The 13,154-nt window shown below is 35.3% G+C and overlaps 1 protein-coding gene across 1 annotated transcript; it reads left to right on the top strand.

Annotated features, from left to right (window-relative positions):
• The first annotated feature begins 2,605 nt into the window (after window positions 1–2,605).
• Window positions 2,606–6,222, top strand: LOC117031162 (olfactory receptor 5D13). The gene is made up of 2 exons (XM_033121534.1): window positions 2,606–2,650; window positions 5,254–6,222. Exons 1-2 carry the CDS (start codon window positions 2,606–2,608, stop codon window positions 6,220–6,222), a joined length of 1,014 nt encoding a protein of 337 aa, XP_032977425.1.
• The last annotated feature ends 6,932 nt before the right edge of the window (window positions 6,223–13,154 follow it).

Below are 13,154 nucleotides of genomic sequence, written 5' to 3'. Positions count from 1 at the left end.
CTTCTATGTTGGGTGCATAGATGTTTACTAGGGTTATGTCCTCTTGTCACATCGATCCCTTTATTATTATGCGGTGCCCATCTTTGTCTTTTAATATATTCTTCATTTTAAAGTCTATTTTTTTAGATATAAGTATTGCAACTCCAGATTTTTTCTCATTTCCTTTTGCATGAAATTTCTTACTCCAATCCTCCACTTTCAGCCTGTGGGTGTCTTTTGATCTGAGGTGAGTCTCTTGTATACAGCATACACAAGGGTCTTGCTTTCTTATCCACTCAACCACCCTATGTCTTTTGATTGGAGCATTTAATCCATTTATATTTAAAGTGATTATTGATAGGTACATAGCTATTGCCATTTTTTTTATTTGTAGTTAGATTTTTTTCATCTTTCTTTGTTTACGGAAGCCCTTTTAATATTTTCTGCAGTTGGCTTGGTGATAATAAATTCCTTTAGCTTATTCTTTTCTGGGAAGCTCTTTATCTCTCCTTCAATTTTAAATGACAGCCTTGCTGGATAAAGCAATCTAGGTTGTAGGCCTTTGTTTTTCATCACTTTGAGTACCTCCTGACACTCCCTCCTGGCCTGCAAAGTTTCTGTAGAAAAGTTATTTGATAGTCTTATAGGAGTTCCCTTGTATGTAACCCACTGTCTTTCTCTTGCTACTTTTTGGATTCTCTCTTTGTCTTCAACCTTTGCCATTTTAACTATAATGTGTCTTGGGGTGGACCTGTTTGGGTTTATCCTGGTTGGAACTCTCTGCAGTTGCTGGGCTTGGATGTCACTTTCCTTCATCAGGTAGGGAAGTTTTCGGTCATTATTTCTTCAAATGTGTTCTCAATCACTTGCTCCCTCTCTTCACCTTCTGGTATTTCTATGATTTGCATGTTGTTGCGCTTGATGTTATCCCAGAGGTCTCTTAAACCATTTTCTTTGTTTTTTATCCTCTTTTCTTTTTGTTGTTCTGTTTGGGTGATCTCTGCTAATTTGTCTTCTAAGTCGCTGATTTAATCCTCTGCCTCATCTAACCTGCTGGTAATTCCTTCAAATGTGTTCTTTATTTCAGTTATTGTATTCTTTAGTTCTAACTGATTGTTCATTATGATTTCTCTATCCTTCTTTATGTCATCACTAAGCTCCTTAAACATTCTGATCATCAGTGTTCTGAACTCTGTCTCTGATAGGTTGTCTCTGATACCTCTATTTCTTTTTGTTCCAATTCTGGAAATTTCTTCTGTTCTTTTGTTTGGGACATGTTTCTTTGTTTCACCATTCTGGCTGACTCACTGTGTTTGCTTTGATGTATTAGATAGATCCCTTAGGATTCTGTACATTTCCTGTAAAGGGAATTATGCAATATGTGACATTTGTGCCTGGCTTCTTTCATTTAGCATAATGTTTTCAAGGTTCATCTACATCTTAACATATATCAGTACTTTATTCCTTTTTATGGTTGAATAACATTCCATCATATGTGTGTACCACATTTAGTTTATTCATTGATTTACTGAAGGACATTTGTGTTGTTTGACCTTTGGGCTCTTGTGAATGGAGCTGCTACAGATATGCATGTGTGTTTGTCTGAGTACCTGTTATCAATTCTATTTGGCATATATTGAGGAATGGAATTGCTGGGTACCTGGAGTTAGCCAAACTGTGAGGTTTGAGAATACAACAACTAATACTGAACTCACTTCTGACACAAATTACAAGTCTCAGGAATTCTCAAAACCACTCTTTGGTACACCAATTTGCTGGAAGGATTGAAACAACTCACTGAAAACTATACTCACAGATACAGTTTATCACAGGAAAGGATACAGATCAATCACCCAAAGGAAGAGACACGTAGGACAGAGCCTAGGAAGGGTCCATGAGAGAAGCTTCCATTTGTCCTTAGGACATGTTACCATCCCAATAGTAACATGTGAAAATATACATGGATTATTGCCAACCAGGGAAGTTTACATAAGCCTCAGTGTTCAGTTTTTGTTAGGGTTTGATTACATAGGTGTGATTGATTGATTGGTTGCCCACATGGTTGAGCTCAGCTTCCAAGTTGCCTAATACCTCTTACCTAAACCTCAACCCTAAATCACATGGTTAATCATTCTGACATGGGAAGCACCCACCTTAACATTATCAAATATGACCAGCACCACCTTGATCAGGTGTGGCCAACCCCGCCTCCCTAAATAGGCACTACCATTGGGAAAAACATAGATTACCTCTCAGAAACTGAGGACACAGGCCAATTTCTTTTTGTGCAAGGCCAAATGTTTTGCTATGCATTGGGACTAATAGTATTTCTATGTTTATCTATACGAGGTACCGCCAAACTGATTTCCACAGTATCTGAACCATTTTAGACTGCCACCAACAATGTGTATTTTACATCCATATAAAGTCAAGATATATATAGTCTTGTTTATTTTTCTTAAGTTTAATTGAGTAACGTTGATAATACAAATGCCCCAGGGTTTTAGGAAAATAATGTGCAATCAAGATATCACCTGGGACAGTGCTAACATCTAATTAGTCGAATTGCAATCTTCAGGGCAATACTTCAGTGATATTCTCTAGTCTCCACTTCCCTACGGTCTTGATGGTACATATTTGGGACAGTGCGGTGCCTGAATTTAGTTTTCAGGTATGATCTTTATTGTTGGTATCTCTGAGTTTCTTAATAGGTGAGAAGAAAAATAACTTATACGAAACATTTAATGAAATATACTGTTGATGACTACTCTTGTTTTCAGGCCTGCTTGTATTAATTAAATACTAAGCAAAGCATTCTTCTTTTCATTAATCTTAGCAGAGGGTTCTTCATTAATGACTCACGCACGAGCTTCTGTATTTAGGTGAGTTGATTCAGTCTTTTGTTTTACTTTAGAAGGAAAGTATGAGGTTCCGGGAATCTTTGCAGGGTAGAACAAAGTGCCCACAAATCCACTTAGTTCGGTTAGGAGAGGGCTTACGGTATTATATTCTGATTCCTTCTTTCTTTTAGGTGATGTTCATCCTGCTTTCCCTCATTTGGATATCTAACATGTAGCCAGCAATGAAATAAATATTTTGGCAAATACAAAATGATTTAAAAAAAAATAGGCGTTGTCTTTGCACTTCCTCTATTCTCTAAAGAAGAAAGTGACAGGAACAACCATATCTGTCAATGATCGCATACAGCATATAGTAATTGTGAGTTATAAACATTAATGTTTGTATGTATACAAAAGAGAAGGAACAATGAGCAATGTTGATAATAGTAAGTGGCAAAATGAAACATTATGAGAGTGAGAAGAAAATGGGAATATAAACTATATGCAAATGGGCATGTGCAGTGTAACAGAGCTTCATAAACCCACTATGATTAAAGAAAGATATGTTATGTGGTAGTGAGTTTGAATTTATAGACCCAAGCAGTTTTGGAAAAGCCAGGCTGCACAGTGTATATTTCATGCATTCACTAAAAAAAAAGTATTTGGGATCTTAATAGTCATTGATTGTCAAGTTAAACCAATCATAGGGAATTATTCCACCGTGTTGTGTAGGACATTTTAAATTGCAGGAATGTGGCTGGGAAATATAGCCGTAGTCTAGCTTTGCAGTGCTAAGACCTTCTAAAGGATTGCTAGAGAGGAACTGTTGTGGAATTGGTCTTCGGAAGATATCTTTCCTATATACACAAGTATGTGGGAATCAGAGAAAAACTAGTGTGATGAGAAAATCTATAGGAGGGTGAGGAAATATATAATTATGCATCTTAGACTAAGTGTTCAACTGAAATCCTACAGGGTTTCTATCTTGTGGGTTCTAGAGAAAAGAATTTCTACACTGTGTTCCCAAGTGTACTTACCGGTTGACAGCTGTCCATGCTTTGGCCTGATTTTCACACTTATGTAAGTTTTTGAAATCACCCCAATAACCCATAATTCCAATATATAAGATGAATATCTACTATGCATCGCACTATGTCTTCCAGACTTTGAATTCCTCATCAATGTATCTACTTCCATTCTAGTGATTTAAATTTTATATTATTGACATTATTTTACTTTTGAGGAAATGTCTAGTGGCATCAAGTAATATTCAAGAGATATTATAGTGTCCTGTTTGATATGGCTCTCTATCCTGACATTTGTCCTTGGAAAAGTTTAAACTTAATTAAAAATGAAAAAATGTATTTTTGCTGCAGCCTGAAATTTATATTCATTGTCCAACACTTTCAAGTTATTATTTGTCACTTACCCAACTTCCAACATATATCACATTGGAAAAAGAAAAGCTTTTCATTCAATTGTTTCATCTACCCTGTTTCCCCGAAAATAAGACCTAGCCGGAATCATCTCTTATGTGTGTTTTGGAGCAACAATTAATATAAGACCCAGTATTATATTATATCATATTATATTATATTATATTACATTACATTACATTACATTATATCATTATATTATATTATTATATTATACTATACCAGGTCTTATATTGTAGTAAAATAAGACTGGGTCTTACATTAATTTTTGCTCCAAAAGACAAATTAGAGCTGATTATCTGGCTAGGTCTTATTTTCAGGGAAACAAGGTATCCCTGAAGACACAGTGCAGTTTGTTATGAACACCTCCTGATGATTAATGTAATATGCCATGAAAAATAACCTTTAACAATTTTTCAAAATGAATTCAACATGAGAGATAAGCTTGGTAAACATGTACAGCACAGCCCCAGAATGTGTTGAGTGTATTGGGTTACTAGGAGTCTGAGGGGCACCAAAAAGGAGATAGAACAACCAAGAAAATATTATATGGACAATTTTACAGGGAGGTTAGTATTTTAAAAAATGTAACAGTTATAAGTTAATTGTGTCATAACTTTAGAGGCGAGGCAGGTAAGAAACTGTATAGTCTCATGATATGTATTTCCTCCAGTGAAACTATTTTTACTACCGTAAGCTCAAATTCATGCAAAGCGTTAGAGTGGGCCATGATGTCAGCTGCTTATGACAACATTGAAATAAAGCATGGTCTACTCTGTTTTTGTTCTTCTTGCCTTACTTTGTATTGGATTATTCCATTCCCACAGATTTCTTGTTTACTATATAATTGTTATATAAGTGAATACTAACTTCGGAAATAAAGTAACAGTGGAAGTCTAGCATTTTCAGTAACACTCTTAGAAACCCATTTGAGCCTCTCAACATTTCTTCTATTCTTCTACCTATTTCAAATTTTGCTTCTCATTTCTCTGAATGAGCTTTCCTATTTTGTCCATAGGAACCGTGACAATCAGAGTGGTGAAGTCACTTTCATGCTCTTGGGCTTCTCAGAGTTTCCCGATGTCCAGGTGCCCCTATTCCTGGTATTCCTGACCATCTACATGGTCACTGTGTTGGGGAACCTGGGCATGATCACGGTTATCAAAATCAACCCCAGACTCCACACCCCCATGTACTTTTTCCTCAGCCACTTGTCCTTCGTTGATTTCTGTTACTCTACAGTAGTTACACCCAAACTGTTAGAAAACTTGGTGGTAGAAGACAGAACCATCTCCTTCACGGGATGCATCATGCAGTTCTTCTTTGCCTGCATATTTGTGGTGACGGAAACATTCCTGTTGGCAGTGATGGCGTATGACCGATTTGTGGCGGTGTGTAACCCTCTGCTCTACACCGTCGTCATGTCTCGGAAGCTTTCTTCCCTGTTGGTGAGTGCATCATACTCTTGGGGTATAGCCTGTTCCTTAACATTTACATACTTTTTGTTGAGCTTATCGTTTTGTGGGACTAACTTCATAAATAACTTTGTCTGTGAGCATGCTGCTGTTGTTGCTGTGTCCTGCTCTGACCCCTACATTAGCCAGAAGATCATTTTAGTCTCTGCCACATTCAATGAAATAAGCAGCCTGATGATCATTCTTACCTCCTATGTTTTTATTTTTATCACTGTCATGAAGATGCCTTCCATTGGGGGGCGCCACAAAGCCTTCTCCACCTGTGCCTCCCACCTGACTGCCATTACCATCTTCCATGGGACAATCCTTTTTCTCTACTGTGTTCCGAACTCCAAAAGTTCATGGCTCATGGTCAAGGTGGCTTCTGTGTTTTACACAGTGGTGATTCCCATGCTGAACCCACTGATCTACAGCCTCAGGAACAAAGATGTGAAGGAGACGGTCAGGAAGTTAATCAATACTAAATTGCTCTGTGATAAAATGTCAAACTAAGTAGAAATATTATTTCTCTTTGAGAGTACTGGTAAGAGTTAGTCAGTAGCAAATCGGGACATGATTCTATGGCAACCTTGAAATGCATAGTCCAATATCTGTTCCCACTAATGTTTAGTAAGTTTGAAATTACAAGTAATGTTAGGGATGAAAGCTCATACTACTTAAACTAAATTTTTGATTCAGAAATTGGTATATAAAGGTTTCTGTGTTAGTATACACGACCAAGTGATTGTCCAGCTCAACTTTCAGTTCAATTTAAGTCATGTGGATTGCGGGTTTTTGAGATGATCTGAAGCGTTACAGCTTACAATGTAGTAATTTTATAATTATAAATTAATTTAGATATTCAGCATGCATATTATATAATCTTTGAATAAACATTTTAATATTTTGTTGTTTCCAATATTATTTTTTTAATTGTTCTGCTTGCTTTGGTTAACTAGTTAGGAACTTCAGTGGGCATTCTTGACTTCCTGATTTCACAAGGAAAGCATCAGACATTTTATATTTAAAATGTTGTTTGCTATAGGTTTTTGTAGATTACCTTTTCTCCAAATTAGCAAAGTTATCTTCTTTATTTGTATTTTTTTTAATTTTTTGCTTTATGGTGAATGTTAAATTTCATCAAGCTACCTTTTCTTTATTTTAGCTCGAGTATTTTAATGACAGCAACTTTTTTTGACTTTCTAATACTGAACCGATTATTTTTTTCTGTGAAAACTCATTTAAATGTTATACAATAAAATTTCCTATTAATTGATTAGTTTAATGTGTCAATATTTTATTTAGAATTTTGAATTGTGAGTTCAGAAGTGATTGTTCTGCAATTTCCTTTTATTGTACTCTCCTTGTTAGTTTTTGGCATCAAAGTTATAGTAGCCCCTTAAAACAAAATGGTAAGAGTGTCTTCTTAAGTTTAGTGAAAATTGTTGCTTAATATTAGATATTACTGAAAAATAAGATGATTTTCAATTGCATAGTAAAATTTTCAATTATGAACTCACTTTCTTTAATAATGGCAGGAAAATTATGATCTCAATTTCTTGAGTCAGTTTTATTTTTTTATATTTCTTGAAATTCCTCCATTATAGGTAAGTTTTCAAAGTTGGTAGCACAACTGTTTTCATATTAGTCTTTTTCTAAACTTGGTGGGATCTATAGTTATAACTTTTCATTGCCAGTATTAGTTATTTTTGCCTTCCCTCTCTTTTTTCCATTTGTTTAGATGTACAAGAGTTTAATCAATTGTATTGGTTTTCTCAAAAAAACAAGTTTTGGGTTTGTTGATCCCCTCTGTTTTATGTTTGCTATTTATATTATTCATTTCTTCTTTTAATTTTTTTCTTTACTTCAGATGGTTTATACTAAAAATACTTGTAACTCTCTGTCTGCGGGGTTTTGCTCATTTGTTTTTCCCGGTAGTAAAAGTGCCGTCAGTCCATACCTGGTCCATCTTAAAAGTGCCATGCAGTAACCTGCAGGAATAGCTCTCGACCAATGATATACGAGTATGGTAGTAGGTACATAAATACCCCAGCTTCCTCACTTCTTGAACAAATCTGAATTAAGTTCTACACAGTCTTCCAGTGGGACTAAATCTCAGTTGTGGGCAAAAATAAATTGTTTATTGTGCCGTTGTTTCTCTTTCCCACTTAACTACTGGTGCTTCTTAGGATCATCTTCCTAACAAATTGCATCCTTGTCTCAGGGTCTGCTATTAAGGAAACAAAACTTGGAAAAGTGGGAAAAAAAAATCTGTGGAACATATATGAGAGATGCATGTAATAACTATTGTATAGAAAGAGCTTCTACTAACTGTAAAGTACAAAAACCCAATAAATCTTAATAATCCATCTAAGAAACAAACTTCAAAAAGAAATAAAATTGATGGACCCAGGAGCTGGTGAGAATGTGGACAAAACTTTCATGAACACTGAGTAGCAGTGTAATATTGGTCGGATAGTTTGCAAAACTCTTTAGAAGTATGAACCCAGAATGCCATTTCTCTGTATGTACCCAGTAACAACACATACATATTTGCACCCAAGATAGGGATAACACATCAGCACTATTTCTTTTTTTTTTAATTAAAGTTTATTGGGGTGATAATTGTTAGTAAAGTTACATAGATTTCAGGTGTAAAATTCTGTAATACATTATCTATATCTCACATTGTGTATTCACCACCCAGAGTCAGTTCTTTTTCCATCGTCGTATATTAGACACTATTTACCCTCTTCTAGAGCCCCCTTCACCCCTTACCCTCAGGTAACCCCTAGACTATTGTCTATGTGTATGAGTTTTTTTCCATCATTTGTTTGTCTTGTTCTTTTGTTGTTTTCAGTTTTACACACCACATATCAGTGAAATCATATGGTTCTCTGCTTTTTACATCTGACTTCTTTTTTTTTTTTGAATTTTATTTCTATTTATGTTTTTATATCTGTAAACACTTTTTTTATTAGTTTCAGGTACACAAAACAATGTAATAGTTAGACATTTATCATTTATATCCCTCACACAGTGACAACCCCCCCCATCCACTACCCCTCTGACATCGCACACAGACATTACATTTCCACTGTCTCTATTCCTAATGTTGTACTCCGCTTCTTGTGTGTGTGTGTACATATATATCCAGTATATATATATCAAATTGTAGTTGACATTCATTATTGTTCAGCTTCAGCTTCAGGTGTACAGTGCAGTGATCGGTAGAGGACTGGATTAAGAAACTGTGGTGCATTTATACAATGGAGTACTACACAGCCATAAAGAAGAATGAAATCTTACCATTTGCAACAATGTGGATGGAACTAGAGAACATTTTGTTAAGTGAAATAAGTCAGACAGAGAAAGACAAATACCATACGATCTTACTTATATATGGAATCTAAAGAAAAGAATAAATGAATGAACTAATCAGAAACAGTCTCAGAGACATAGAGGAAAAACTGAGGGTTGCTAGATGGGATGGGGGTGGGGATAACAGGGAAGGTGAGGGGATTAGAAAGCACAGTCAGTAACCACAAGATTGCCACAGGGATATGAAAGTAAATTTGGGGAATGTAATCAATAATGTTGTAAAGATTTTGTAGGGTATCGAGGGACACTTGTCTCATTAGGGAGACCACCTCAGGGATGATGTAGATGCTTAATCCATCTGACTTATTTCACTTAAAATTATAATTTTAAGATCCATCCACGTTGTCACAAATGGTACTATTTCATCTTTTCTTACCGCCAAATATTATTCCATTGTGTATATATGCTACAATTTCTTTATCCATTGATCTGTGGAAGGACATTCTGGTTGTTTCCATGTCTTGGCCACTGTAAATAAAGTTGCAATGAACATTGGAGCACACTTGTCTTTATGGATAAATGTTTTCAGATTTTTGGGAGAGATAGCCAGGAGAGGGATTGCTGGGTCATATGGTAATTCTATTCATAATTTTTTAAGGAACCTCCACACTGCCTTCCATAACGGCTGCACCAGTCTGCATTCCCACCAACAGTGTATGAGGGTCCCTTCTTCTCCACAGGCTCTCCAACACTTGTTACTATTTGTCTTATTGATGATAGACATTTGAACTGGGGTGAGGTAATATCTCATTGTGGTTTTTATTTGCATTTCTTTGATGACTAGCGATGCTGAACATTTTTTCATATGTCTATTTGCCATTTGTATGTCCTCTTTGGAGAAAGGTCTCTTCCGGTCCTCTGCCCGTTTTTCAATTGGGTTGTTTTTTTGTTGTTGTTGAGTTGTATGAGTTCCTTGTATATTTTTGATATTAGCCTCTTATCGGAGGCTCTGTTTGCAAAACTCTTCTCCCATTCAGTTGGTTGATTCATTATTTTGTTGATCATTTATTTTGCTGTGCAGAAACTTTTAAGTTTGATATAGTCACATTCATTTATTTTAGTCTTTACCTCCCTTGCCTTTGGAGTCAAATTCATAAAATGCTCTTTGAACCCAAGGTCCACAAGTTTAGTACCTATGTTTTCTTCTATGCAGTTTATTGTTTCAGGTCTTATGCTTAAGTCTTTGATCCATTTTGAATTAATTTTGGTACATGGTGACAGATAGCAATCCAGTTTCATTTTTTGCATATGGCTTTCCAATTTTCCCTGCACCATATTGAAGAGGCTGTCTTTTCTCCATTGTATGTTTTTAGCTTTTTTGTCAAAAATTATCTGTCCATATTTATGTTCGTTTCTTTCTAGGTTCTCAGTTCTCTTCCATTGGTCTCTGTGTTTTTCTGCCAATACCATGCTGTTATGATTAATGTTGCCCTGTAGTATAAGCTAAGTCAGGGAGTGTGATACGTCCAGCATTGTTCTTTTTTCTTAGAATTCCTTTGGCAATTCCGGGTCTTTTGATGTTCCATACTAATCTGATGATTTTTTTTGTTCTATTTCTTTAAAAAATGCCATTGGGATTTTGATGGGGATTGCATTAAATCTGTGTATTGCTCTGGGTAATGCAGCCATTTTAACTATGTTGATTCTTCCAATAAATGAGCATGGAATGTCTTTCCATTTCTTTGTGTCTTCTTCAATTTTTTAAAAAGATGTCTTATAGTTGTCAGCATATAGGTCTTTCACATCCTTGGTTAAGTTTATTCCTAGGTATTTTATTCTTTTTGTTGCAATTGCAAAAGGAATTGTTTTTTGTTTTTGTTTTTGTTTTTATTTTTTATTTCTGGTTCTGAGATTTTATTGTTAGTATATAGGAATGCAATGGACTTTTGTATGTTGATTTTGTAGCTGGCAACTTTACTATATTCGTTCATTGTTTCTAATAGCATTTTGATGGAGTCTTTAGGGTTTTCTGTATGTAGCATCATGTCATCTGCAAAGAGTGACAATGTAAGCTCTTAATTCCCAACTTGGGTGCCTTTTATTTCTTTCTCTTGCATGATTGCTCTGGTGCAAACTTGCAACACTACGTTGAAAAGCAGAGCTGATGGGGGACACCCCTGTCATGTTACTGAACATAGAGGAAAGGGCTTCAGTTTTTCACCATTAATTCTGATATTAGCTGAGGGTTTGTCCTGTATGGCCTTTATTAAGTTAAGGTATTTTTCTTCTATACCCAATTTATTACGTGTTTTAATCACAAATGGATATTGTATCTTGTCAAATGCTTTTTCTGCATCAATTGATATAATCATATGATTTTTGTCCTTTATTTTGTTTATGTGATGTATCACATTGATGGATTTGCATATGTTGAACCATCCTTGTGCCACTGGAATGAACCCTACTTGGTCGTGATGAATAATCTTTTTAATGCATTGTTGCATTCGTTTTGCTAGAGTTTTGTTTAGGATTTTTGCATCTGTGTTCATCAGAGATACTGGTTTGTAGTTTTCCTTTTTTTTGTTATCCTTACCAGGTTTTCGTATCAGGGTAATGTTGGCCTCATAAAATGAGTTAGGGAGTATTGTCTCTTCAATTTTTTGGAAGAGTTTGAATAGGACAGGTATCTTCTTTGAAGGTGTGGTAGAATTCATTAGTGAAGCCATCTGGTCTAGAATTTTTGCTTTTGGGAAGGTTTCGGATGACTGATTCAATTTCCTTACTGGTGATCGGTCTATTTAGATTTTCCAATTCTTCGAGATTCAGCCTAGGAAGTCTATATGTTTCTAAGAACTTGTGCATTTCTTGTAGGTTATTGAATTTGGTGATATTAGTCCTTCATAGTATTCTTGGATGATCCTTTGTATTTCTGTGGCATCAGTGATAACTTCCCTTCTTTCATTTCTGATTTTATTAGTGTCTTTTCTGTTTTTATCTTAGTGAGTCTAGCCAAGTGTTTGTCAATTTTATTAATCTTTTCAAAGAACTACCTCTTTGTTACATTCATTTTTTTCTATTGTCTTTTTGTTCTCTATTGCATTTAGTTCTGCTCTGTTTTTTATTATTTTCTTTCTTCTGCTGGCCTTGGATTTCATTTGTTCTTCTTTTTCTAGTTCTTTAACGTGTAACATGATGTTATTTATCTGGGATTTTTCTTATTTCTTGAGATAGGCCTGTAATGATATAAATTTCCCTCATAAAACTGCTTTTGCTGCAACCCAAAAATTTTGATAAGATGTATTTTCATTCCCATTTGTTTCTATGTATCTTTTGCTCTCTCCTCTTATTTCTTCTTTGACCTGGTCATTCTTTAAAAGTATGTTGTTTAATCTCCACATATTTGTGGTTTTTCCGGCTTTCTTTTTGCAGTTCATATCTAATTTCAAAGCCTTGTGATCAGAGAATGTGCTTGGTATGATTTCAATCTTCTTAAATTTGCTGATGCTAATATTATGTCCCAATATATGGTCTATCCTTGAGAATGTTCCATGTACACTAGAAATGAATGTATAGTCTGATGTTCTAGGGTGAAGTGCTCTATAAATGCTAATTATGTCCATTTCATCTACTGTGTCATTTAGGGCTGCTATTTCTTTATTTATTTTCTGTTTGGATCATCTATCCGTAGCTGTCAATGATGTATTTAGGTCCCCTACTATAATTGCATTTTGGTCAATTTTTCCCTTTAGTTCTGTTAGTAGTTGCTTGGTATATTTCAGTGTTCCCTGATTGGGGGCATAAATATTGATGACTGTTATGTCTTCTTGTTGTATAGTGCTCTTTATTATAATGAAATATCCATCTTTGTCTCTTGTTACCTTTTTTATCCTGAAGTCTGTTTCATCTGATATCATCTGATACAGTATGCATACATCTGATTTTCTCTGGATACATTTGCTTGGAGTGTCAATTTCCACCCTTTCACTTTGAATCTGTGTTTGCCCTTGTAGCTGAGATGTGTCTCTTGGATGCAGCATGTGGTTGGGTGTAGTTCTTTGATCCAATCTGCTACTCTGTGCCTTTTTTTGGTGAGTTCAATCCATTTACATTTAGGGTGATTATTG

This window comes from Rhinolophus ferrumequinum, chromosome 11 (genome assembly GCF_004115265.2).
Source record: "Rhinolophus ferrumequinum isolate MPI-CBG mRhiFer1 chromosome 11, mRhiFer1_v1.p, whole genome shotgun sequence".
In the NCBI taxonomy this organism is placed as follows: Eukaryota; Metazoa; Chordata; class Mammalia; order Chiroptera; family Rhinolophidae; genus Rhinolophus; species Rhinolophus ferrumequinum.
The sequence above is the reverse complement of the archived record's forward strand: the minus strand, read 5'-3'. Positions and strand labels throughout refer to the sequence as shown.